Raw genomic sequence first — 27,596 nt, 5'->3', positions numbered from 1 at the left:
TTTGAAATTTTATGTACTTAAATTTTTTTTGTCAAATTTAATTTTTGCGAAGTATGTTCATATTACAAAAAAAGTATTTATGAAAGTAAAAAGTCTGAAACCATCGATAGTATCGATAGTTTGCGAACACTGGCTTAAAGATTTAAGTGAATTCCCCTTTAGCGCGTACAAACAATTTTTACTGGTCAAAGCAAATGTGAATAGCACTAATTTAGGGGAATTATTATTAAAATAAACATGAATTCTTGTTCTTAAAAATTCTTGTTTTTCACTAATTTTAATAGGTTTTAGAGATTAGGAACAAATCACCCATTTTTTTATAAGATCAATGTCTTTTTTTACACGTTTTTTTTTTTTACACGGCTTCTTCTGGAACCAATCTACCGTGTAAAAACAGACTTAGGTGTATATTATTACTATTATCTTACCCATCATAGGATTCCCTGGCATCATCATCCCAGGCATAGGCCCAGCATTAATAGGTCCACCAGGCATCGCTCCTACAGGCATATGTCCTCCAGGCATCATCATGTGTGCAGGATGAGGCGATTGGTCGATCGATGAGGACGAAGGCGTATCTGATTTCATGTCTCCGCAGCAGTCGGCAGGCCGAGACTGGCGCAGGTTGCAGGAAACACAAAGACAAGTCTTTTGTTAATTTGGGGAATAGATGAATTGTCCGGGGATAAAATGTGTAAGGGAAATGATAAGATTTGTTTGATAATAGAGAGAGAATTGTGGAAATAAAATTTAGGCGCAATGTACAAAAAATGCAACAACGCACAAGCACAAAGCTGTTCGCTTCATACATGGCAATAAAACACATTTACTCAAAAAAATATTAGGTATTATTTTCAGTACAAGTTTAAGCGTCAATAAGAAAGGACATAATAAAGTACCCGCGTAACTCGCGAAACCAGTTAAATTTAAAACAAAATAAGCTAAATTATGTATAACTAAATCATAAGTAAATAAATTAGTGAAACAAATAAATCAACAAGAGTTTCATTATAAACCCAATTTTACATTTATCGGAAATGTCCCATGGGCAATAGGTTGGTCCTTAATATGGATTATGCCGGTCAAATCGAAAATGTTACAAAAAAATTGTAGATCTGATAATTTATGTGTTCGGACGACTTTTCGTTTTATTATATTGGCCATGAAGGTGACAAACTTCAGGGCATAAAGCTTTATGCAAAATGGTTGCTAGCCCTGGTAGCATAGAGTGTTTTAATTGAACTAGTTGTTCACTTCAAATAAGTAAAGTCCGCTTAACAACATGTAAATAACCAAATAAAAATAAATATATCTTCTTTCATTATAACTTAGTGACAAATCAGTGATTGTAATTAGAACTGCAACAAATACATAATATACAAAACAAATCAGTGTTTAATACAGTCCACAGCTACAAGGGTTAAATTATAACCCAACATCCTGAATTATCGAAGGAGAGTTTTAATAAATTCTATAACTACGTAACAAAAAGAACATTATGTTTGTCGATTAGGGTGGTCCTTAATATGGATGTTTTCGAATTTTCTTGCTTCCAAATTAATAAAAAAAATACTATCTGAAAGTTTTAACTCTTAATATTAACTTTAACATAGACATTTTCATAATTTTCACTACCAAGAACAAGCGTTTGCCATGACAACTCTATTTTATGAGCTCTGTTACGGCAGAATTGCCTCATTAATTCGTCAAAATGTATGTGAAGTTATTTTTCAGATATAATATTTATCTCATATATAAAAATGGAGCTCTCGATCAAATGATCCGCTAAATTCGAAAACGGCTAAACCGATTTGGCCAGTCTTAGTCTTGAAAAATTCGTGCCAATCCAGAGAAAGTTCAAAAGGTGAGAAATTATTTCAAATCCGCGCAGAAACTTTACATTTTTAATTTGAACATTTTTGTAGAAGCGTAATTTAAATAAAACATTGGACAGTGGCTAATACGTCAAATGTCAAATGTTTTTGACCCATGATGTTCAATTACTTTTAATAGTATGTTTTATGTGAATATTATTTAATGATTAAATTGTAGTAAGTAGTTTTGTTTGTAGTTTTATTTATATACAAAAACGTTAGTAAACGTTCTGACGTAAACAAATTGACGGGTTAAAAATATATTTTAAAAATATAAAGCGTTGTAATACAGTTATGAAATTATAGTATGTTATTTCTTAATATGTGTACTGAATTTTAAAAATATGAAATCAAATATGTTTTTAACAGAAGAAACTAAAAAATTGCAATGCACACTTGCATACTCTATTTTTATTAGTTGCGAATCGGCGGTTGGATATGATATGAGAAGTACTTTTGAAAAATGTTTTAAAAATATAAAATATTATTCTAGAGCTATGAAATTTTAGTATGTTATTACCTAATATATGTACTCAATTATAAAAATATAAAATCACATATATTTCTAATAAAAACAAGCTATAAATGTGCAATTTTGTAAACAAATGAACTCTTGCAATAGTTGCAAGTCCACGGTTTGATGAGTATTTTGAAAAATATTTAACAATATAAAACGCTATGCTAAAGTTACAAAATGTTTGTATGTTATTTCTTAATATGTGTACCAAATTATAAAAATATAATATTTTATATGTTTCTTACAAAAACAGCTATAAATTTGCAATTCAGTAAAATCATGCAATAGGGATGCAAGTGTTACCCAAAATATCAATTTTTTCTGAAATGTTAATATAAAAATGCACTTTTTGGCATATTTTTCTCAAACACGGTGCTCTGAAAGATCTCATTTGTATAATTATATACTCATTGGTATTTATAAAACATTTTCTAGGTTATATTATTTTTTATTTATTTTATTTAAATTCAGAACCAAAATTTGGTATCGATCAAAGGGACATTTTGTCGAATAACATTTTCCCAGTTATAATTTTCCAGAATTTATCGAAAAATAGATAGTAATATATGAAGGTCCGGGGTTGAAAATGTTCACCACCGATGTGTCAAAAACCAGTAAAGTTAAGCATTGTTTGACAGCAATATTTGAAAGTAGAGGGAAAAAGAGACTTCATCTCAAAAACTATTTAAATTGTTATACAAGTTGTCATTCATAATTCATATTTAATTAACATTAATTGCATTAAGACAATTATTAATAAAATTTTTACTGGAACTAGAATTTATTTCAACATCAAATGCATTAAAAATTTGGTTTATCAAATGTAATAAAACGTTTTGTGCAAAACAAAAAAAATCCAAAAATATTCAACAAGATTTATAAAATTCCAAACAAATTCAAAACTATGCTCGCAGAACACATTAATAAATTATGAACATTTAAGAATCCATCTATTTTGTTTTTAACTTTTAGAGTTTTTACACGTACATTTGCTCTAAATAATTATATATTGTTGAATTTTCTTATTTGTTTACAAATTTGTTATATTATTTTTAGATAAATAGATATTATTAAAATTTAAAAGTTGTTAAATAAAAATTTCGTATTATTTATCATATTATAACACAATAGTTTATACATAGAGCAAAAAGGTAGTCCAAAAATCATCAAAGCGGTCATCGGTATTATAATATTTATTGTTAATTTTAAACAAAAATAAATAATAATAAAAAGAAAATGTTATCAGAAACACATATTACATCAATTAAACTTTTAAAATCCCCAATAAAAAACCTGCTCTTTTAGATCACTTTTCACGAAAAAAAAACCGACCGTCCTTTTGATGTGTGCGTATGTATATATTACGGTGGTCCTTAATATGGACATTGTCGAATTTCCTTGCTCCCAAGGGCTCAAACGCTTCCAAATTAATAAAAAAAAAATCTCTAAAAGTTTTAGCTCTTAATATTAACTTTAAGATAGCCCGCACTCCAACTAAAGATTCTCATGGACAAAACATGGGTACAATTCCATTTATTTTATAAATCAGCGACAAGTGAATCAAAATTTTGAGAATAACATTGCATTTGCTTATTTTGATCATAAATAAAAAAATTACAACAAAAATTTGATATTACTCACAGTTTTCTCAGGTACAGGTTCCAGATCCTCCGGAGGCAATGGCAAAGGATCCAAATAATGTGAAGGAGGCTTCTGCAGACCATGAGTATGATATTTCAATAACCTATGAGCTTCTTCGTACCTCAATGGTTTTCTTTCCATTTTCACAGCCCCAAACCAGGCCCATGATAAGGGTGCAGGATTTTTGTGCCCTTCGAGCAAGTCCCAGGCACTTATTCGCTGTTTATCAGATAACCTCAGACCCTGGGAATAAATAATAATAATATATATATATATATATATATATATATATATATATATATATATATATATATTAAGTATAAATAGATCGCAAACACGTCGCATTTACTTCAATTTTAGTTGTTTTTCCACTCCATAGAGTGCGCCACTAACTGTAGCACGTAAATTTACCACTCGGTTTGATACTAGATAAAATTTATGTATATAAATATATAATATAGAACAGGTGAACCTCATACATTTTCAAATATTTATTGCAAAAAATAGAAAAACAAAAAACCTCCTAAAATATTAAAGGCATATGAAAATAATAATATTTTCCCAAAATAGTTCTAAATAAATCTAGAGAATCTATTATTAACAGATTTGATGTTCTAAGGAAAATTGTAAAATATTATAGGCCTATAAAAATTTGTAAAATATAGGCCTATGAATTTTTGAAAAATATAGGCCTATGAAAATTTGTAAAATACTATAGGCCTATAAAAATTTGTAAAATATTATAGGCCTATGAAATAAAATAAAATATATAAAAATATGTCTGCATGCTAGTAGTTATGTAACGTTTTCACAAAGAAATCCTGAATGAATTTTGAAAATTCAATTCTAGATTTGAGGTTGAAAATAAACCTCATCACATATTATAGGCCTAAGGAAAGCTGTAAAATACTAGATATCTATAAAGAAAACAACAAAATATTACAAAATTGAGCTGCGAGCTAAATAAATGTTTTCGCAAAAGATTACAGATTTTAAAATTACAATAATAAAAAACGTAGTAAAATATTATAGTCCTAAGGAAAGTTATACCAAAATTCTATTAAAAAAACAACAAAATGTAACAAAATTGGGCTGCGTACTAGTTAATAATTGTGTTTACAAAAATTCGCAGATTTTGAAAAATCTGTAATAAAAACTTAGTAGAATATTATAGGCCTAAGGAAAGTTGTGAAATACTCAATATCTATAAAAAACAACAAAATAGTACAAAATTGGGCTGCGCACTAGTTAATAATTGTGTTTACAAAAATTCACAAATTATGAAAACTCCATGACAAAAAGCTTACAATTAGTTAAATATTATAGGCCTAGGAAAAGCTGTAAAATATTATAGGACTAAGAAAATAATAAGATATGTCTGCGCGCTAGTAGTTAACTAATGTTTTCACAAAAAATTACAGATTTTAAAATGTCAATATAAAACTGTAAAATATTATAGGCCTAAGGAAAAATAATAAAATTCAAAATTAGGCTGCGCACTAGTTAATAATTTTTTTCGTAAAAAAATCATAATTTATAAAAATTCAATAACAAAAAATAGTAAAATATTATAGGCCTGTAAAAAGTTGTAAAATATTATAGGCATAAGAAAAAGTAATAAAATTCAAAATTAGGCTACGCACTAGTTAATAAATGTGTTTGTAAAAATCACAAATTATAAAAATTCGATGATAAAAAACATAGTAAAATATTATAGGCCTGTGAAAAGTTTTAAAATATTATAGGCTTAAGAAAAATTGTAAAATATTACAGGCCTATGAAATCAAATAAAATATTTGAAATTAAACAGTGCGCTAGTTAATAATTGTATTCACAAAAGTTCACAAATTTTGAAAATTTAATAATAAAAAATTTAGTAAAATATTATAGGCTTGAGAAAAAATAATAAAATCCAAAATTACTAGTTAAAAATATGTTTGTAAAAAATCACAATTTATGAAAATTCAATAACAAAAAGATTAGTAAAATGTTATAGGCCTGTGAAAAGTTGAAAAATATTATAGGCCTATGAAAACAACATATATGTCGTTTAAACAGTAAAAAAAATTACACTTACTGGATAAGATTTATACAAATAAATGATACAGAAAAGATAAACCTCTGATTAATTTAGAAAACAAAATATATGCATATAAAATATAATTTCAGCATAATGAAAATATATTAAGCGTTTGAAGTTTGTATGTATATTATAGTAAGAGAACCAGTTCTTCTAGAAGAGTAATCATTTTGGGCACAGCAGACCTTCTGTTGAGTGCGGAATGAACTAAAACGGAGTAAAACACATAAGACCAATAAAAAATTTATCACCTTACCTGTTTTTTATCAAAACTAATTTTGTTTCCCTTGGTGTCCAACAGCACTCCGACAGGCTCACAAGCAATCACCTATAATAAAAAAACTAGGTGTATATCATAAATAAATAAACAAGAATAGATGGCAAACGCGACCGCTTTGAAATCAATCAATTTTATTCATAGATGTCGCCACCAACCACCGTAGTGCGTAAATTCACCCTTAAGTTCAATTCTAGGATAAGATTTATATAAATATATAATATAGACAATATGGACTTGATTAATTTGACTAAATGAAATGAGAACAAGATATACGCGTATAAAATATGATTTTCAACAAAATCACTAATATGTTGTAAAAATATATAACATTTTTTTCATTCAAACAAGATATGTTTTAATATGTAAAATCGGTACTTGAATGTTTAAAGTACGTGTATTATATCTAGAGACTGTGTTTTAAAATTTGAAGCACACTAGCGCCATCTGTGATATGCGGATAACACTAATACAGAGTTAAGCGCATTTGTTCTCCGACACAATTTGAAATTAAATTAAAAATATATTTTTACCTCGCAGGTTAATTTAGGTAATTGCAACAACTGTCTGACGTGCTGAATCGATGGATTATTTCGATCACCGACTTCTTTCTTCAATTTTTTCATCAAGTTTTGGTAAAACTTCTTTTCGTCCCTATCTGAATAATTGTCAGAGACCAATGTAGAATGTATGAGTGTCGCCAGCATGTCAATAACTGTAGTAAATAACTCTCTGTGGAAAAAAATGTTAAATGTAATTGTTTGTCAATGAGAATTTTTTATAAAATTGTTTCTAAAACTTACGAGTTGTTATTCAAATCGATCACAGACGAGCAGATTAGTTGGACAAGTAGTAGTGCCCAATCGGTTGTCGATGTCGAATTCTTTTGTATGGTGTCGAACAATCCTCCGACAAGACTGAATCGTAAAATCAAAGCATCCAACATCATTTCTCTGGATGCTGTATCATCTAAATTTCCCATGCGCTCCTAAAAATTAATTTAAATTTTAAAATTATAATGTCAGCTTTCTGACTCAGCTTCATAACATACGAGTGACGTTGCAGTTTATGTGTAATACGCCTGAATGCACAGCAAATATATGACATTTTGACAGTATTCAGTATGATTCAGTAGCATTATGTATGGAAGTTGGAGCGTAACATGGCCTTGCCATAACATTAGTCAGTTGTAAGCCAGAATCAGGTGTTTAAATTTATATTATAGTTAAGGATTTAAATTTATATTATATAGTTCACTTGAAGGATATTTCGGAGTCATCGTAATAATTTCGAATTGAGTCGCGAAAAAAATTTACATACCAGATAATTTTGGTTTATATACATGCCGGTATATAAGTTTACACCCATTTATATCTTATATATAACAAGCCTAATATATAAATAGAACTAGTGGTGTATGGCATCGTGCCTTAATTCAAATTGCTGGAACTTCCCGTACCACAATTAAATATTCGAGGGAAAAAAATCAGTAACAATAAATATTGATCAATGATTAATAACAATTGTAAATATTTTTAAATAGATAATTATAATTATTATATATTTTATCGTTCATAAAATATTAGGTTGTCAAATATCTCCCTTCCGCTTTTTTGCTCTTGGTTTATAATACAAAAAGGCGGAAGGAAGATATTTGACAACCTATTATACAGTGACGGTCTTATCGCACAAAACGCTTAAGAATGTTTACATTAACAAGAGATGCCGAATGAATCCATCTGAGGATAAATTTCCTACGATCACAATAACCACGTATCTTACGTTTAGAATAACGCATATGAATTACATATCCATTTTAAAAATAAATTGTAAATTGTAATATATAAAGTATAAAACTTTGTATATTTTTCTAAAATTTTGTTATTTGTTGAAACCGTACAAGTAAACTATAAAAATTAAAAAATGTTGATACGGAACCCAAAAAAAATAGCAACAAAACTAGCACTTATTTTTAAAATATATGATAATTTAATAAACATATGTCTAATGATCATTTTTGACCGCAAAATGGCATTTTTTTTTACTTTTTCCTTTATATCTCCAAAACCGTCTTTCCAAAAAATTAATCGATTCTTCATTTCGTCCATATATACAAAATGTTTTTTGAATCACTCAATACTAATAAAATGTTATTTGAATCATTTATATCGGATGCTCCGTTCTCTCAAAAACTCGATTTCTATTTTCTGCATTCGTTGCTCTGTATTTCCGTAACGGCTGGACCTGCCTTTGCCAAAAACTAAACCGAACATCTCCCTATCAATAGGGATCGAATGCTTTTTGAACCATTTGAATCGTTTGATCCTTGCGCCCGAAAACGTGGACAAAAAATTGTATTTATACAATTAAAAATGTTAATACGGAACCCAAAAAAATAGTAGCAAAATTAGTACTTATTTTTAAAATATCTGATAATTTAATAAACATATGTCTAATGATCATTTTTGACCGCAAAATGGCTTTTTTTTTACTTTTTCCTCTATATCTCCAAAACCGCTAGACCTGCCTTTCCAAAAAATTAATCGATTCTTCATTTCGTCAATATAAGCAAAATGTTTTAAGAATCATTCAAATCGAATGCTCCGTTCTCTCAAAAACTCGATTTCTATTTTCTGCATTCGTTGCTCCGTATTTCCGTAACGGCTGGACCTGCCTTTGCCAAAAACTAAACCGAACATCTCCCTATCAATAGGGATCGAATGCTTTTTGAACCATTTGAATCGTTTGATCCTTGCGCCCGAAAACGTGGACAAAAAATTGTATTTATACATACATATATACACACACACATCAAATATAAAAGATAAGTACAAAATCAGCGTAAGAATGATAACATTCTAGATCCTCCCCCCACGAAGTATTATACCCGGGAGGTATTGAGTCCGACATACCCAGACAAAAGACCTAGTCTGGGATGCATCGAGGCATTTATCTCGCTATACAAAAAAAGAAAAAAACACACACAGATCCATTTCTATGATCGATCGATTTCTATTTTCTGCGCTCTTTGCTCCGTATCTCCGTAAAGGCTGGACCTGCCTTTGCCAAAAACTAATCAGCACATCTCCCTATCAATATGAATCGAATTCCTTTTGAACCATTCAAATCGGTTGGTCCTTGCGCCCGAAAACGTGGACAAAAAATTGCATTTATACATACATATATACACACACACATCAAATTCAAAAGATGAGTATAAATACAAGGTAAGAATGATAACATTCTAGATCCTCCCCCTACGAAATAATGCCTAACGGCGGTTTCCATGGGAATCAGAGGCAAGTGCAAAGCGGAGATTTTAGTCGGTATTATACCTAGACGGTATTGAGTCCGACATACCCAGACAAAAGACCTAGTCTGGGATGCATCGAAGCATTTATCTCGCTATACAAAAAAAGAAAAAAACACACACGAAGTATGGCAAAATGTTCTGGAACCTTTGAAACGTAAAGATACATATAAATTTTCATTTTCGATTTTTGTGCGATTACTATAATTTGAAATCGGTCTAGCCGTTTTTGAGAAAACGTCGTAGGTAAAAAATCTTTTCACACACACACATACTTTTTCCAAATTTGGTCTCATTCGAGTCAGAATGTCTTGAAACGTGCAGGAGAAAACATAAAATTAGCGAATCGGTTTTTTTGACGAAAACAAACTTCTCCTTCAGAAAGATAATTATAAGTGATAACTAGCTGTAAGTGAAATTCTGTCTTAAGGCAATTAAGGCATCGTGCCTTAAGGCAAATTGCTGGAACTTCCCGTACCAAAAATTAGTATTTTTTTAAAAACGATTAACATTTTGGAAAAAAAATTACTTTTTGAAAAAAAAATTTAAAAAAAAAAAATATTTTTTTTTTAATTTTTTTTTTGTTTTTTTTTGAAAAAAAAATTTTTCTTTATTTTGACATATTGTATAATATAAAGCGCGTAAGCGCCGCGTCGCTGTCTAACGCATAAGCATTGGTACGGAACCCATAGGAATGTTAACAAAATGTATACTGATTGTTGAAATCTCTATAAAATATCTGATAACTTTATGTGCATATGTCTAATGATCATTTTTGAGCGCCAAATGACTAATTTTTTTACTTTTTCCTCCATACCTCCGAAACCGCTAGACCTACCTTTATGAAAATTTTATCGATTCTTCATCTTGTCAATACAAGTGAAATGTTTTTTGAATTATTCAAATCGGACGCTCCGTTCTCCTAAAAACTGAGTTACCGTTTTCGGCACTTTTGCCCCGTATCTTCGGAACGGCTAGACCTGCCTTAGCCAAAAACTAATCAGCACGTCTCTTTATCAATACGAATCGAATGTTTTTTGAATTATTCAAATCGGTTGATCCGTGTTCCCGAAATCGTCGACAAAAATTTGTATCCGCACATACATACACACACACACACACACACACATACATCCATTTTTTCTAAGGTATGCCAAAATATTCAGAAACCTTTGAAACGTCGAGAAATGCAAAAATTTTCATTTTCGATTTTTTTGCGATTACTATAACTTGCCCTACGGGAAGTTAATAATATTAAATTTTCTTACATCTTTCGAAAGTTGCAAAAACTGCGACAATTGCGAATGCAAAGACGTCAACAATCCTTCCTTCTGCTCATCCTGTCCCTTGAGACAAGTAAGAATTAATCCGAGAAACGGTAAATGATTTAACATCGGTCCAGATCCTTTACTTTTATTCCTGGACGAATCTGATGAGTTGTTTCCGTTGTTTTTGGAATCGTTTCTGCACTTGTTACTGCACCAATTGCCTAAAAAAAATAATTGATAAATAAAAACGATAAAAACATATTTTTGACAAATCCTTACCTGATTCCAAAACTTGTCCGGCGACTTTTAGGACTCTTCCTTGGACACTCGGTAATTTGGAGACCAAAGGAGCAACCAGCCAAATCGATTCTATTTTTTTGCTTTTACTTCTATCAGCACTAGAAAAAAATTACAATAAACAAACTTGAAAAATTTTGATCAATTTTAGTTTAAAATACCTGTTTATTTTTTCCTGAGAATCCAGTGGCATCTGAAACACATCAATTGCTGCTCTTGCAACCATATCCAGCCACTGGTTCAATTCAGACGAGCCCACATTAGGATATTGTTTGAACATTAATTGTAATTCCAACCAGGACATACGTAAACTCCATTGTTCCAAATTCTAAACAAATAAAAAAAAATGTAAATTAAAAAATACCCTCCCATTTTCTTACAATTCTTGGTATTTTTTCTATTCTCAGTGCACCTATTTTATTTTAACAAATCATATTTTCTTAAGTTGGCTTAATTCTATACCTAAGATGTTTATACATGCGTTTATTTAAATTTTTGATACTGTCAACTAACCTCCAAATAGCACAAATATCATAATAACATTAGTACGACTTCAAGCCTATTTTATTTACACAAGTGCAACTCATCAGTACCTATAATTTTACAGTGCTTCATGTTATGTCCAAAGTGTTGACATATATGACATTGCACGTCGCCGAGAATAACTATTATAACTAATTTCAACGACAAAAAAAGACTCTACTGACGAGCAACTTAAATCTATGATAGAAATTAGTAAAATAATTAGTTACATGGCCAAAAATCGATTCTACTGACGTTCAACTTAAAAAAAAAATCAACATTAGTATGTGCCCGTATAAAAAGGGACTCTACTGACGAGCGACATTAGAAATTTGTAAAATGATAAATAATAACGTGTGCTCAGAAGTAAATAAACTCTACTGACGAGCAACTTAAATCCGTGATAAAAATTAAAATTAACTTACAACTAGTAAAATTTGCAAAATATCTCATTTTCACGACTGAAAAGGGACTCTACTGGCGAGCAACTTAATTTTGGGGTAGAAATTAGTAAAATAACTTAATTAAATGACGAAAAAAGGACTCTACAGACAAACAACTCGAATAACAAATCAGTGAAATAGATAATTTTGAAAATAATGACACTACTGACCAGCAACTTGAATTACAATTCAGTAAAACTATTAATTTTGAGAAAAGGGACTCTACTGACGAGCAACTTAAATCCGTGATAGAAATTAACTTACAACTAGAAAAATCAAAATTTGTAAAATATCCAATTTTAACGACAGAAAAAGGACTCTACTGGCAAGCAAATTAATTTCGGGATAAAAATTAGTAAAACATATAATTTTAATTACCGGAAAAGGACTCTACTGACGAGCACCTTAAATAAATAAATAATTTTAAGAAAAGGGACCCTACTGACGAGCAAGTTTAATAACAAATTATTAAAATGATTAAATTTTAATAAGAGGATTTTACTAACGCGCAACACTAGTATAAAACATTAAAACTAAACTTGCTCGTCAGTAGAGTCCCTTTTCTCAAAATTATTTATTTATTTAAGTTGCTCATCAGTAGAATCCTTTTGTAAAGTATGTACATGGCAAAGTTCAAAGGACTCTACTGACAAGCAACTTAAATAATAGACCGGTAAAATAATTGAGTTTAAGAAAAAGGACTCTACTGACAAGCAATCTGAATAGCGTATCAGCAAAATGAATAATTTTGAGAAAAGGGACTCTACTGACCAGCAACTTGAATAACAAATCAGTAAAATAATAAAGTTTGAGAAAAGGGACTCTACTGACGAGCAACTTAAATTGTGATTCAATGAAATGTAATTAACTTTGAGACAGAGGACTATACTGACGAGCAACTGGAATAAATTATTAAAATGACGAGCAACTTAAATAACGATTCAGTAAAATAAATAATTTTGAGAAAAGGGACTCTACTGACGAGCAAGTTTAATAACAAATTATTAAAATGATTAAATTTTAGGAAAAGGACTCTACTGACGAGCAACTTAAATAAATAAATTATTCAGTAAAATGTAATTAACTTTGAGACAAAGGACTATACTGACGAGCAACTTAAATAACGATTCAGTAAAATAAATAATTTTGAGAAAAGGACTATACTGACAAGCAACTGGAATAACAGATCAGTAAAATGGTTATTTAGGAGAGAAAAGACTCTACTGACGAGCAACTTAAATAACATATCAGTAAAATAAATAATTTTGAAAAAAAACGACTCTATTGACAAGAAATTTGCATAACAATTCAGTAAACTAACTGTCTAGTTGTACTGACGAACAACTGGAATAACGGATCATTGAAATGGTTATTTAGGAGAAAAAGGACTCTACTGATGAGCAACTTGAATAACGTATCAGTAAAATGAATAATTTGCAGAAAAATGACTCTACTGACCAGCAACTTGAATAACAAATCAGTAAAATAATTAATTTTGAGAAAATGGATTCAACTGATAAGCAACATTTGAAATTTAAAATAAATTATAATATCTTCAGGCATATGATATTTACAAGTGCAACTCATTAGTACCTACAAATTTTACAGTGCTTCATGATATGCCCAAAGTGTTGACATATACGACATTAACCGAGAGAATATTTAATAATATAAATAAAATAATTACTTACCTCTAAAATTCGCACGATAATAGACTTCTGATCGATATCCTCCTTCATATTTGCTGCGTTTTCAGGATAACATATCATATGCAGCAATCTAAAAAAAATAATAAAACAAATATTAAATATAGTTTTTTATAATATTGTTAATAAATTAAAAATTTCATACCTTTGTGCTTGTTTCGGAGTTAGCATATTATCTAACAGGAGATCGGGATCGCAAAGGGCATCAGGATTTTGCAGACATCTTTCTAGAACCCATTCCTAAAAAGAAAAAAAAATAGAAAAAAAATTATTCCAAATATTATTCTAAAAACAATTTCTTACAAAGACAAATATATGTATTTTTCAGTTAAATAAAAAGTATAATGAATATTTTAGTTAATTTACCTGTGAGCAAATTTCCCTCAACACATGCTGTGCAAATTCAGAAAGACTTGAAACGTTTTCTGAATTATTCGAATGGTGTATCCTACTATAAATAATAATACATTAGTATTTAAAATATAACATTTAAAACATTTAAAAAAAAAATAGGAACATGTGTATTTGCAAAATGCTACAAAATAATTGAATTGATTCAATTAATTTGATATTAATAAATATGATTTAAATATAAATGTGTAAAAAATTATAGATGTGCAAAATGACAAACATGCAAGCAAATGTTACTGTAAATTTCAGCATCGATTCATATTAAACATTCCAACACCTTGTGGAACAAATGATTATGACAACATTTTAGAAATTATTGACAACATGAAATTAGTGATGGTATAAAAATAGATTTAATTATTTAAAAAATATAACTGACATCACAATGCTGTACATAAACAAAAAAAATTAAAATTTATAAATGTGAATTAAATGGTGAAGCAAAAATATTAATATATTCCATGCCTATGTACATTTATTTTTATTTTATCAAAAGCAAACTATGTAAAACAAAAATATTGATGAAATTTGGTTACCAGGTTCAAAATTGTAATATGCTCATTTTGTTACGCGAGAGAGAGATAAAAGATATTTTCGTAGTGAAGGAAAGAAAGAGCGCTATACATTTTACTTCAGTCAATAGAGCGTCGTTTTCGGTCTGATTTTTGTACTGTGCTCCAATTTACGTGAAATTCTCGAATTAGGTTCATCTTACTCTCAAGTTCAAAAGTGAAAACAATTTAGACTCCGGGAAGATGACACCCCTTGTCAGTGGTGTCATCTTATATTTTTTTTTAAATAAGATAAGAGAAAAAAATCTTTCATAAAGTTTTTCAAAAAAACGAATACTTTTCAAGTTACTCGGTACTGAAAATTCGTTTATTTTCGCCGTTTTGCAAGTACATTTTTCCCGTACCAAAAACTAGAATTAAAAAAAAAATCTTTCTGAACCTTGAAAAAATTAGTTTTTTTAGAATTTTAATACTTTTGAAAAAAAATGACTTTTTTGAAAAATTTGATTTTTTTATAGTTTGAAATTTTTTGAAGATTTGACTTTTTTATATTTTGAAGTTTGTATAAGTTTGAACTTTTTTTAAAGCGATGGCTGCTTAGCTGTTTTAAGAGTCGAAATATCGAAATCATCGCAAAAAATTGTATCCGCACACACACATACATTTTATCTAAAGTATGCTAAAATGTTCAAAAACGTTTGAAATGTAAAGATATATAAAAGTTCATTTTCGATTTTTTTGCGACTATTATAACTTACCCTACGGGTAATTAAAAAAAATTAATAACAGAAAATAATTCGGATTTTAATTTTAATTCTAGATAAAGTTGTAACGGTCGCTTATATACTTGAAAAAATGTTAACTTTGCAATTCAGTTTGTAAAATTCTAAAAAATATGATCTTTTAAGGATCCTTTAATCCAATTTCGCTTGATTAAGTTTTGTTTATTTATTTTTCATGTAAACATATATAAACGTCGTCGTGAAATTTTCGAATTAGGTTCATCTTACTCTCAAGATCGTAAGTCCAATTCGTAAGCTCTAATATTTTGTCTATAAAATACAAAAAAAGAAAGTTACAATATTTATTCAGAAAACATTTCATTTTCCTGGAGTATTTCATTACGGTATGGGAAGTTCCAGCAATTTGCCTCAATGCCATGCACCACCATGCATAAATTTCATTTCCTTTTTAATTTCCAAAAATGTATTTTTTGAATATCGGTAATTATTCGGATAATAATTTTAAATCTAGATAAATAAATTATAAAAATGTAATTTCGGGTGAAAATTTCAAAAAATTACCCATACTAAGCACAGTCTAAGTGATAACCTGGTGCAAATGTTTTCGCAAGTGCGTTTAGATTGTAACTGTACGGGACCGCTTTTCAACTATTGAAAAATGTAAAAATGTCGCCGAGCAAAGCACAGTCTGAGTGAAAATGTCGCACAAAATTATTTGCAAGTGCGTTTAGACTGTGACCATACGGAGCACTTTTTCAATTTTGTGTAAATTTGACGTAACTATTTTTTTGAAATTGAATTAGAAATGATAAATTGACTTATGATTTACATGTGATTTGCTCAAAGTGTCAATACAGATATAACAAGATAGCAAAAATAATGAGAGTTACTGAAAGTATTTGTAATAATTTATTTGAAAACGTTTAAAATTTCTCGAATATTTCATTACGGTACGGGAAGTTCCAGCAATTTGCCTTAACGCACAATACCATACACTACTAGTTGTATTTAAATTTATATAATTAAATACAATTATAATTGAAAATATTTATAATTATTACTTCGTGTATATAATTAGGTGAGCTCAAAGCAATGAATTAAAAAAAAGTATTATTAAACGCAACACAACAAAAATTATATGCATGAATGCAAAAAGCAAGATGTAATATTTATTTACAATCACGACAAAAACACAGACAAACAAAAAGCGGACATTCATAAAATTCTATTTAAAAAAATTGACCTTTGAGCATGACGATTTCCTGCTTCCAAATCTACCATCCTGTCCAAGAAAAAAATTAGATGAAATTGTAATAAAAAAAACCAAATAGGTAAAGGATATTTTAAAATTATACTAATGTTATGGCAAGGCCATGATAAGCTCTAAATCGCATACATTATGCTACTGAATCATACTGTCGAAATGTCATGTACTTGCTGTGCATTCAGGCGCTTTACACGTAAACTGCAACGCCATAAAACGTAATAAAAGTAACAATCTAACATTTTGAAGTAAAACTTCTTTAGACTGCTCTGTTACATGTGTAAATTTTGTGGACAAATCACATAGTTGATTGCAATATCCGGATTCTATTCAAAAAGACCTTTCAAACGATACCCAACATGCCAAATAACACAATTTAATTTTTTAAACTCACTCGTATGTTATGAAGCTGAGTCAGAAACACCCTGTTACTTAGCATAGTTTTTTTAACATTTGTGCGGTTTCTAGGCTAAGTATTCTATGAGAAATACGCCTGACTGCACAGCAACCGCATGTCTTTTGTCAATATTCAGTTCTTCATGGCCTTGCCATAACATTTGTCTGTTATGCGTCAATATCGGTCCATTAATCTAAATTTATTATTATAATAATAGTACATACGTCAAGTCCAGCATAGGGTCATCAGCAGCTCCAATAAGACTCATATCACTGGTTCCCAAAATGTGTGATAATTCACTTGCCCCAAGTTGACCCTTCGGAGTGCTACCTGGGTGTACGGGCGTCGACAGTCCGCTACGTTTTCCATTATTTTTGGAATTGCCACCATCACGTGCTGTAGTATCACCGACAACTGCAATACGAGACACAAACAATATAATAAAAAATTAAGATTTTTCCCAGATTTTGCCGCATAATAAAAAATGTTATGGCAAGGCTATGTTATGAAGAACTTTCCATATTAAATATTGACAAAGTCATGTGGTTGCTATGCAGCCAGGCGTTTTTCACAGGTTGTCAGATAGAAAATCTAACCTAGAAACCGCACGAATATCAAAACAATGATGTTAGATAACAGGGTCTTTCTGACACAGCTTCATAACATACGAGTGACGTTGCAGATTATGTGCAAAACGCCTGAATGCACAGCAAATACGTGACATTTTGATAGTATTCAGTATGATTCAGTAGCATAATGTATGCAAGTTAAAGCGTAACATGGCCTTGCCATAACATTTTTCAGTTGTACAGCAGAATCGGTCCCTTAATATAAAAATTAAGTCACTTACCCAATATGGTTTTCAGTACAGCCAATATTGGCTCCACGCTAATGTTTTTGTGAGCGGCAGCCAACAAATGTCTATCACAGCTGAGTTTTATGGAATATTGAGGGCCCTGGGTAGGAATTGGGTGAGGCGATGTGCTCACTGAGTACATTCCTGAGAAAATAAAATAAATATATTAACCAGTGGTGTATGGCATCGTGTCTTGAGGCAAATTGCTGAAATTTCCCGTACAGTAATTAAACATTAAAAGAATAAAAATAATCGATAATTGTTTTAAATAATTTCAATTAGATTATTTATTATAAATAATTACTGTAAATTTATATGTGCTTATTGAATTGGGCGACGAGCGTATTCTACAAACAACATATGTGTATGTTTACAAGAAATTTGTTCAATTTGTTTTTAAATTTGATGTTTTTGATAAATTAGTAATTTTTTTTTTTGCAAATTTTTTAAAAGTTCGAAATTTTTGGAAAATACGATTTTTTTACATTTTTGGAGAATTTTGAATTTTTTGAAACCATTAGATTTTTTTTTTAAATTTCGAAACATTTTCAAATTTTTCTAAGAAATAGATTTTTTTTTAAATTTCAATAATTTTTGAAATCAGATACAGTCAATGGCCGTGTGTGTGTTACATTTTGTGATACCTGTTAGAAATCTTTTAAAAAACGATGCTGATTGAGTTATTTTACTTGATGATGCTTCAACGCGCGATCGGTTACAGATAGTTATATTTCTAATTATGTCCCGCAAATAGTACATTTCTAACTAAATTTTATTATTCTGTATTCTATGATTATTTATATTATATATATATATATATATATATATATATATATATATATTCTATCTAAAATTACCTGGTTGAGGGCACTCTACAGTCTTAAATAGCCTTAACAGTAAATGACAAGTCAGTCTTGCTCCAGCTTCAGCATCGAGAGGTATATCGCCACGGCATACCTGAAACAATATTAAAAAATATTACATTATATATATATATATATATATATATATATATATATATATATATATATATATATATATATATATATATTCGCTAAAACTCGAAAACGGCTAAACCGATTTGGCCAGTCTTAGTCTTGAAAAATTCGTGCTAATCAGTAGATTGTCGGAAAGGTGAGATATCATTTCAAAATCGCGTAGAAATTTTACATTTTTAATTTAAAATTTTTTGTAGAAGCGTAATTTAAATGAAACAATGGACGGTGGCTAATACGTCAAATGTCAAATGTTTTTGACGGTTGTTGTTCAATTACGTTTAATAGGATGTTATACGTGAATATTTAATTATATTTAAATTGTAGTAAGTAGTTTTGTTCGTAGTTTTATTTATATACAAAAACGTTAGTAAACACTTTGACGTAAACAAATTGACGGCTTAAAATATATTTTAAAAATATAAAGCGTTGTAATACAGTTATGAAATTATAGTATGTTATTTCTTAATGCGTATACTGAATTATAAAAATATCAAATCAAATACGTTTCTGACAGAAGAAACTAAAAAATTGCAATGCACACTTGCATACTCTATTTTTATTAGTTGCGAATCGACGGTTGGATATGATATGACAAGTACCTTTGTAAAATATTTTAAAAATATACAATATTATACTAGAGCTATGAAATTTTAGTATGTTATTATTTAATATATGTACTCAATTATAAAAATATAAAATCACATATGTTTCTAACAAAAAAAGCTAGAAATGTACAATTTTGTATACAAATGCACTCTTGCATTAGTTGCAAGTCCACGGTTTGATGAGTATTTTGAAAAATATTTAAAAATATAAAACGGTATACTGGAGTTACAAAATTTTAGTATGTTATTTCTTAATATGTGTATTAAATTATAAAAATATAAAATCACACATGTTTCTTACAAAAACAGCTATAAATTTGCAATTCAGTAAAATCATGTAATAGGGTCGCAAGTGTTACTAGAAACTCAACAATGTCAACTTTTTTTAATTGTTAATATGAAAATGCACTTTTTGGCATATTTTTCTCAAACACGGTGCTCTGAAAGCTCTCATTTGTATAATTATATACTCATTGGTATTTATAAAACATTTTCTAGGTCATATTATTTTTTATTTATGTTATTCCATTCATTTTCTATTTCTCCTTGCAGAAATTTGAAAATTTTGTATAGCTCAGTAGTACCAATTTATTTACAATTATACACAAAATCCAGAATCCAAAAAGGATCTGAAAAACTTGTAACGTAATCAATAAGTCGAAAGACCAAAAATGACTTGGATTGGGTTATACCATGTTTTTTATAGAAAGTGTATAAAACTTCCAGCAGTTTGATTGTATTGACTAAATATAGACAATCTAATGGGGTTTATACCATTCAAACAACACATCCTTATTATACACTTGAAGTATTAATATTTTTGATTCTTCTAGAAATTGTTTAGAATATACCTTACTTAGCAAAACAACGTTTGCCGGGTCAGCTATATATATATATATATATATATATATATATGCATATAAATAAATTAATAACTTACCTTAACAAACGAAGGTAGAGCAACATGTCGAACAAGATCCTCCAGAGAGAAGCAATGGCGAGCTGAAAAAATAAATACAATTAATTAAAATTACAAAAAATTAAATATGTATTATTAACTTGTAATGGGTTAAAAATTGAAAAAAATACCCAGGCTAAGCACAGTCTAAGCGCCACTCTGGTACAAATGTTTACCCAAGTGCGTTTAGACTGTTTATGTGAGAACTTTTCCAATTTTGTGAAAACTATTGAAAAATGTGAAAATGCCGCCGAGCTAGGCACAGTATAAGCGAAAATGTCGTACGGAATTATTTGTAAATGCGTTTAGACTGTGATTATACGGGAGCACTTTTTCAATTTTGTGAAAACTATTGAAAAATGTAAAAATGCCGCCAACAAAACACAGTCTAAGTCAAAGTGACGCACAAAATTATTTGCAAGTGTGTTTAGACTGTGACTATACGGGAGCCTTTTTCAATTTTGTGTAAATATTAAATAAAAATTTGAGATTTCTTGAATAAGAAGTTTATGTTTTTGCCAGAAAATCCAATTTGCTCATTATATGTTTTCTTGATTATTTTGGCTATAGAGTACATGGTCTTGATGAACATACTAAGTTGTAATAGGATGTTTGATTTTTTATTGCTGAAGAAAATTTGGTGAGGATTGGATATTTGCTTGCAGATCTGAGCTTTGTTTTAAATTTTTTTTGAAATTTGATTAAAAATGAAATGACAAATATGAATTTTCCTGGAAACTTCAAGATAAATTATCACAGAGTTAATTCAGATATAACAATAAGATAGGAAAAGTAATGAAAGTTACAGTATTTGTATGATATATTTGTATCATATATTTGAAAACGTTTAAAATTTCTCGAATATTTCATTACGGCACGGAAAGTTCCAGCAATTTGCCTTAAGGCACGATGCCATACACCACTAGTTATAAATAATATTATTAACTTCCCGTAGGGTAAGTTATAGTAATCGTCCAAAAATCGAAATCAAAAATTTTTACATTTCTCGACGTTTTGAAGGTTTCTGAACATTTTGGCATACTTCAGAAAAAATGGATGTGTGTGTGTGTGTGTGTGTGTGTGAGTGTGTGTGTGTGTTTTGTATGTCCGCGTTTTATCGTCCACGTTTTCGGGCGCACGGATCAACCGATTTGAATGGTTTAAAAAACATTCGATTCCTATTGATAGGGAGACGTGCTGATTAGTTTTTGGCAAAGGCAGGTCCAGCCGTTACGGAGATATGGAGCAAAGAGTGCAGAAAATAGAAAGCGAGTTTTTGAGGGAACGGATCAACCGATTTGAATGGTTTAAAAAACATTCGATTCCTATTGATAGGGAGATGTGCTGATTAGTTTTTGGAAAAGGTAGGCCCAGCGGTTTTGGAGATACAGAGCTAAATGTTAAAAAAATGGCAGTTTTTGAGAGAACTAAGTGTCCGATTTAAATGACTTAAAGAACTTTCTGCTTGTTTCAACAAAATAAACTTTTTCAATTTTGTGCAAATTAGGCAACTATTTTTTTTTTTTGAAATTTGATTCGAAATGAAATGACGATTGTTAATGTAATAATTGATTCATGATTCACATTTGATTTGCTCAGATATAACAATAAGATAGCAGAAATAATGAAAGTTACAGTATTTGTAATAATATATTTGAAAACGTTTAAAACTTCTCGAAGATTTCATTACGGTACGGGAAGTTCCAGCAATTTACCTTAAGGCACGATGCCATACACCACTAGTTATAAATCTAATTATTGTTGAAGTTTGATACTAAACGCTCTGTGTCTACTATGTTTATGTATATATGTTTGTCTTTTGTTTTATGTAAAACAAGTGATTGTTAATAATATTTTGTAATGAATGTGATTAGTTAAAGAATATATAATCAGTCAGTCTGTGTTTATCCTTCTGCATAAACGGTTGTATTATTATTCACATAAACTTTCAACATAAATTCTACAATTATTACCTATTAAAATGCATGTGAAAACAGCCAACGAATTATGTATTCCCAAATCGTGCACATCGACCTGATCTAGAACATCCATATAAAAGCTCTGGCTATGAGTTCCGGAGCAGCACAGGGCCATTAACACGGCCAACCATTCTGCAGCAAGTGTATTGCAGCAGGCAGTCAATTCGGCGCAGGTGATGGCTATGTCATTTAGCCTGTCGTTGTCGGTTTCTCGGCAGACGCACAAAATTGCATTGCATACGAAGGAGTAGCGGTTGCTGGCGGATTCTGATAGTTGTCGGGCCCAGGATTGCTCGATTTTACCTAAAAAAAAATATCTGTGGTGTTGTGCTAATATTTTTTTGCCGGAATGCTAAAATTTAAAATCCGGTTCAAAAAATTTGATATATTTCGATAAGAACTCACAAATCTAATATATTGACTTTTTATATAATTAACTCTATTATACACAGCTAGCTAGTCTATACATTAAATTGTACAAGTATGAGGGAATCATTGAGTACATAATTTATATTCTTTAATATTATTAATTATATTTATTCTGGTATTATTTGTATTCATTATACAACATTTGTATTCACATACCTACAAGTATTTATTATAATATAAAAGTACTCGAGATTTGTTAGAATACTTTATAAGACTTAACCTAATAATACGATAGATAACCTATTACCTATCTTACTATACTATATTATTGTATATCATCGATAGTAACATGTGTTTAAAAATTATTTCTCTCTTCGGTCTCTTCAAATAATTTTTAAACACATGTTACTACAGCCTCGGGCTCTGTCACATAAACTACGTTCTCTGTGCAAAATATATTATATATTTCACAAATATTTTGCTATACTCTGTTCAACAAATTAATATAAAAAAAAACAAGTTAATGTATATATGATAGTGCAAAATTGTGTTCCTTGCGCTAGCTACTGATGTAAGACCATATTTATATCCACTGATGATGACATAAAATACTATGTCGAAACGTTTGGAAAAATTAAAGATTAACTTCTAAATCTTTGCCTTTTATTTGATGTATGCCCTTGAAGAACTTACTCATATATATATATATATATATATACTAGATGACCCGACAGACGTTGTCCTGTACCAATGTCTACATTTCAAAAGTTCAAAGTTTTTTAATAGTCTATACTTTTTAATATTCTATTCGATGTCCTGCCGCCTTTGTGATTCATTTATGGTCTTAGCAAAAGCAGTATAAGAAATTCAGAAAAAAATAATATAGTATCGACGGTACAAGAACAATATCACACTTGATTTCACCACACAACATAATTGCTTCAATAATTTAGTCTTAGTTGGTTTTTGGCAATTATAGTTTCTAAAGTACATTTTTCTTACTAATAATTTAATAAACATTATTGTTCATGTTCAAATCTTTGGCGAATTAGTTTGTAAAATCTAGTTCATATGTGCACTATTCAATCTAAGATCAACTTGCTAAATATTCCTCCATATCCGATGAATTTTTGACACACTAAACAAAATTCTAAATCATTTTTTAATAAGTAGAAATATGTTTTTGTATTGTTAAATAATTCAGTGAAGTAAACCAAAATGCGACATGCACAAGTTTAAAGAAATAATGTATATGCAATTTTCGGCTTGTTGCGTTATTTATTAAACTGAATTATATAATTTCATCTGCCAAACATTTTTATGTTGACTGTATGTTATATTATTTTAATTCCTGGCACATCGGCAATAATAATGTAGACATTACATTTTCCTTGTATATTATATTCTAATATTATCTAGGCTAATAATTTCAGCTAAATTCAAATTTCAAGTGAATCGACATTTCTAGTAGATGACAGTTCAAATGTTTTCAATGTCAAAAAATGATAAGTGTTTTTTTGTAATTTCTGCCATTCATTTCTACAATATTACTATAGTTTTACCGTTCATTAAATCTTAAAAATTTCCTTCGACAAACTCTAAAAAGCATTATCAAAATCCGAACCGTTTAGGAAAAGTATCAAATCATACGTACGGCTTTACCGATTATTACCAAATTTTATATGCATATTCAGTAGGTCTGAAAATCGGCTAATATCTATTTTTCATACCCTTAAGTGATAAGGATTGTTCACCCTTATTTTTTTTTGTAATTTTTGAACGGATTTTTTTGCTTTTATTTTTTTATAATGTGACATTACAAAATACATACAACCCAAAATTTTTACATACCACTTTTATCACCAACCACTATTTTTTTATAGCCTTTTGTAGTTCAATCATTTTTCATCCCGCGTTCAGTCATTGAATATTTTTGACATAATTTTAGTTCAGATTTTTAAGCTTGAAGAAAAATTTTAAATTTTATTAAATTTAAATGATTTTTAAGGATATTCCTTTACATAATATTTGTTAAATTTAATCAAAATTATAATACACAATATGAAAAGAGAGTATTAGGTTTATTATTTCCTTTTTTTTAATAAAATAATAAAATTTATATCAAAAACATACTAAAGAAACGAAACTATGTATAAATGGCATTTTTACTTCAAGCAAGTTGCAAAAACTTCCCTATATGTAACAATAATAGATTTTACAAAAAAAAATGAGTTTCAGCAACTTTTAAAATTGTAACAATGAAGTTTTCAATTGTTTAGTTGAAAATAATTATCTTCTCAATGTCAATGATAATAAAATTTCTAGGGTTTTGACAATTTTAATACCATTTATTATTATTATGTTCATAAATAATATTATAGCTGATTTTTAGAAACAATTCATTATTATTAAGGGTTGTCCAATCCTAATACTTTTTAACTTCCCTTAGAGTAAGTTATAGTAATCGCAAAAAAGTCGAAAATGAAAATTTGTATATATCTTTACGTTTCAAAGGTTTCCGAACATTTTGGCATAAATTAGAAAAAATGGATAGAGATATATTTTAATTTTCAATTTTTTTGCAATTACTATAACTTATTCTAGGGAAAGTTAATGCAGAAAACCAAAAATAGTAAATTTCAAAAAGTCTTTTTCAAAAAAAGTAAATTTTTGTCAAAAATTTAGTTTCTCAAAAATCTAATTTCTTCAAAGTAATTTTTTCTTCAAAAATGTTTATCTTTTTTAAAAAAATTTTTTTTGGTACGGGAAGTTTCAGCAGTTTGCCTTAAGTCACGATGCCATGAGCCCTACTAGTTTAAATTTGGGGTCAAGTTTTTTATTTTATATTTTATAATGCGGAATTGACAAAATACATACAACTTTAACTTCAAAACATTATTTTTATCAAGGGTTGTTCTCTCTTGACATTTTTTTTATATTTTATGACCTATTTTCTTCATGGAACTCTTTTAACTTCGAAAAGCTATTTAATTTCATCAAGGGTTATCCACGACTAACGTATTTTTTAGTTTTGAAATCAATTTTTTTTTAATTTAATTTTTTTAAAGTGAAAATGCATAAAGCTCTAAATTATCACCCTCCTTACACAAATCTCTATTTCATAATAGCCATTTTAGTAATAGAATAAGTTTTCACCACTCTTTCAGTCAGTTTAACTGATTTTTAATTTTACTTAAATAAAACTTTTCATTTTTATAAAGGGTTATCTACCCCTGTCATTTTCCCTTTGTACAAATATTTAGCGATACGCACAAACAGTACAAAGTTGATAAATAGTTTGCATAAAGAGTTATTTTTGCAAATAAATAAAAAGATTGCATATAAAAATCTGAAGATACAACAGTTTTTGACAGGAACCTATAGGTACCTTACAAATCTAGGGGAAAGTTGTAAAATTTTCCACTATCTCATTTTTTTCAATCCCATTCAAATTGCTGGACATGCCACATAACAATATAATTAAAAATGACTTATCAGATTTAGATTCGTAATTCAAAAATTACTGAACAAATGCAAAAGCGCGGTAATAATATATCGAAATCTTGAAACTTTAAAAATGCCAATTCAATTTAAATAAAATCAGTTTCGGATTAGATTGGCTCTTGCAAAGACTATTAACGAGACATTTATATGTGGCGTGCTTTGCAGTGGGAGAACTATTCATATATTTTTTGTTAGCCGCTCCTTTCACTCGTGCACCGCATTTGCAATCAGTTAGTTATTTTCGTACTAAACATCTTATACTAGAAATATTTTTTATGGCGAAACAAGGTTTGCCGGATCAGCTAGTATATATATATATATATATATATATATATATATATATATGAGTGAGTTCTTGAGGGCGATACATCAAACAAAGAATATATATAATATATATATATATATATATATACATACGAGGTGTGTTCAAAAAGTACCCGGAATTACTAATAATTAAATTTCGCGGGTCTGGAGTGTCTGATTGTCAAATTTTTTTTTATTGTGTTGGTATACATGCCCCTAAAGTATGATGAAATTTTCAGCTATATTCACTGTTTACTTTGTCTGTGGTGGTCGCTAAGGTTCGACGTGTTTTTCTGAGCTCGGCGATTTTTACAATGGAAGAATTGAAAAAGTCAAAGAATTTGTATTAAATTTTGCGTAAAAAATGAAATAAAGTGTTGCAAAGTGCAAAAATTCACCAGATATGGCTCCGTGTGACTTTTTCCCATTCCCAAAGTTGAAGAGACCCATGAAAGGACGGCGGTTTTCCTCGATTGAAGAAATAAAGGCCGAATCGCCGAGAGTGCTCAAGGACATATCAAAAAGTGAATATCAAGGGTGCTTCGAAAATTGGAAAAACGCTGGCATAAGTGTATTATATCTGGGGGGGACTACTTTGAAGGGGACCACATTAATGTAGTCGAATAAATAAATATTTTTTTGAAAAAACGAAAATTCCGGGTACTTTTTTGAACAGACCTCGTATATATATACACATATATAGCCTTTATCCCTTATCCCTTACCTCCTCTCCTAGGATTCGTCAATACGTCCATCATAAAC

The 27,596-nt window shown here is 29.3% G+C and overlaps 1 protein-coding gene across 1 annotated transcript in view; it reads right to left on the bottom strand.

Annotated features, from left to right (window-relative positions):
- The window catches only part of LOC113388438 (mediator of RNA polymerase II transcription subunit 12-like), a 44,766-nt gene extending 17,177 nt beyond the window's left edge, over positions 1–27,589 (bottom strand). Inside the window, exons 1-17 of the mRNA XM_026625815.1 lie at positions 27,559–27,589; positions 22,653–22,961; positions 20,662–20,723; positions 18,976–19,075; positions 18,113–18,262; positions 17,487–17,676; positions 14,302–14,386; positions 14,081–14,175; positions 13,921–14,008; positions 11,426–11,592; positions 11,247–11,365; positions 10,968–11,188; positions 7,193–7,377; positions 6,923–7,121; positions 6,369–6,440; positions 4,033–4,275; positions 429–615 (exon numbers count right to left, since the gene is read on the bottom strand). Coding sequence (XP_026481600.1) covers positions 429–615; positions 4,033–4,275; positions 6,369–6,440; positions 6,923–7,121; positions 7,193–7,377; positions 10,968–11,188; positions 11,247–11,365; positions 11,426–11,592; positions 13,921–14,008; positions 14,081–14,175; positions 14,302–14,386; positions 17,487–17,676; positions 18,113–18,262; positions 18,976–19,075; positions 20,662–20,723; positions 22,653–22,961; positions 27,559–27,589 — 2,503 coding nt within the window. The remainder of the gene's footprint in view (positions 1–428; positions 616–4,032; positions 4,276–6,368; positions 6,441–6,922; positions 7,122–7,192; positions 7,378–10,967; positions 11,189–11,246; positions 11,366–11,425; positions 11,593–13,920; positions 14,009–14,080; positions 14,176–14,301; positions 14,387–17,486; positions 17,677–18,112; positions 18,263–18,975; positions 19,076–20,661; positions 20,724–22,652; positions 22,962–27,558) is intronic.
- Positions 27,590–27,596: the final 7 nt, after the last annotated feature.

The sequence above is a fragment of the Ctenocephalides felis genome, unplaced genomic scaffold (assembly GCF_003426905.1).
Source record: "Ctenocephalides felis isolate EL2017-DRISC unplaced genomic scaffold, ASM342690v1 CF-g0.4_SCAFFOLD_03572, whole genome shotgun sequence".
Lineage (NCBI taxonomy): Eukaryota > Metazoa > Arthropoda > Insecta > Siphonaptera > Pulicidae > Ctenocephalides > Ctenocephalides felis.
Note: the sequence above shows the minus strand (reverse complement) of the source record. Positions and strands in the feature narration are given on the sequence as shown.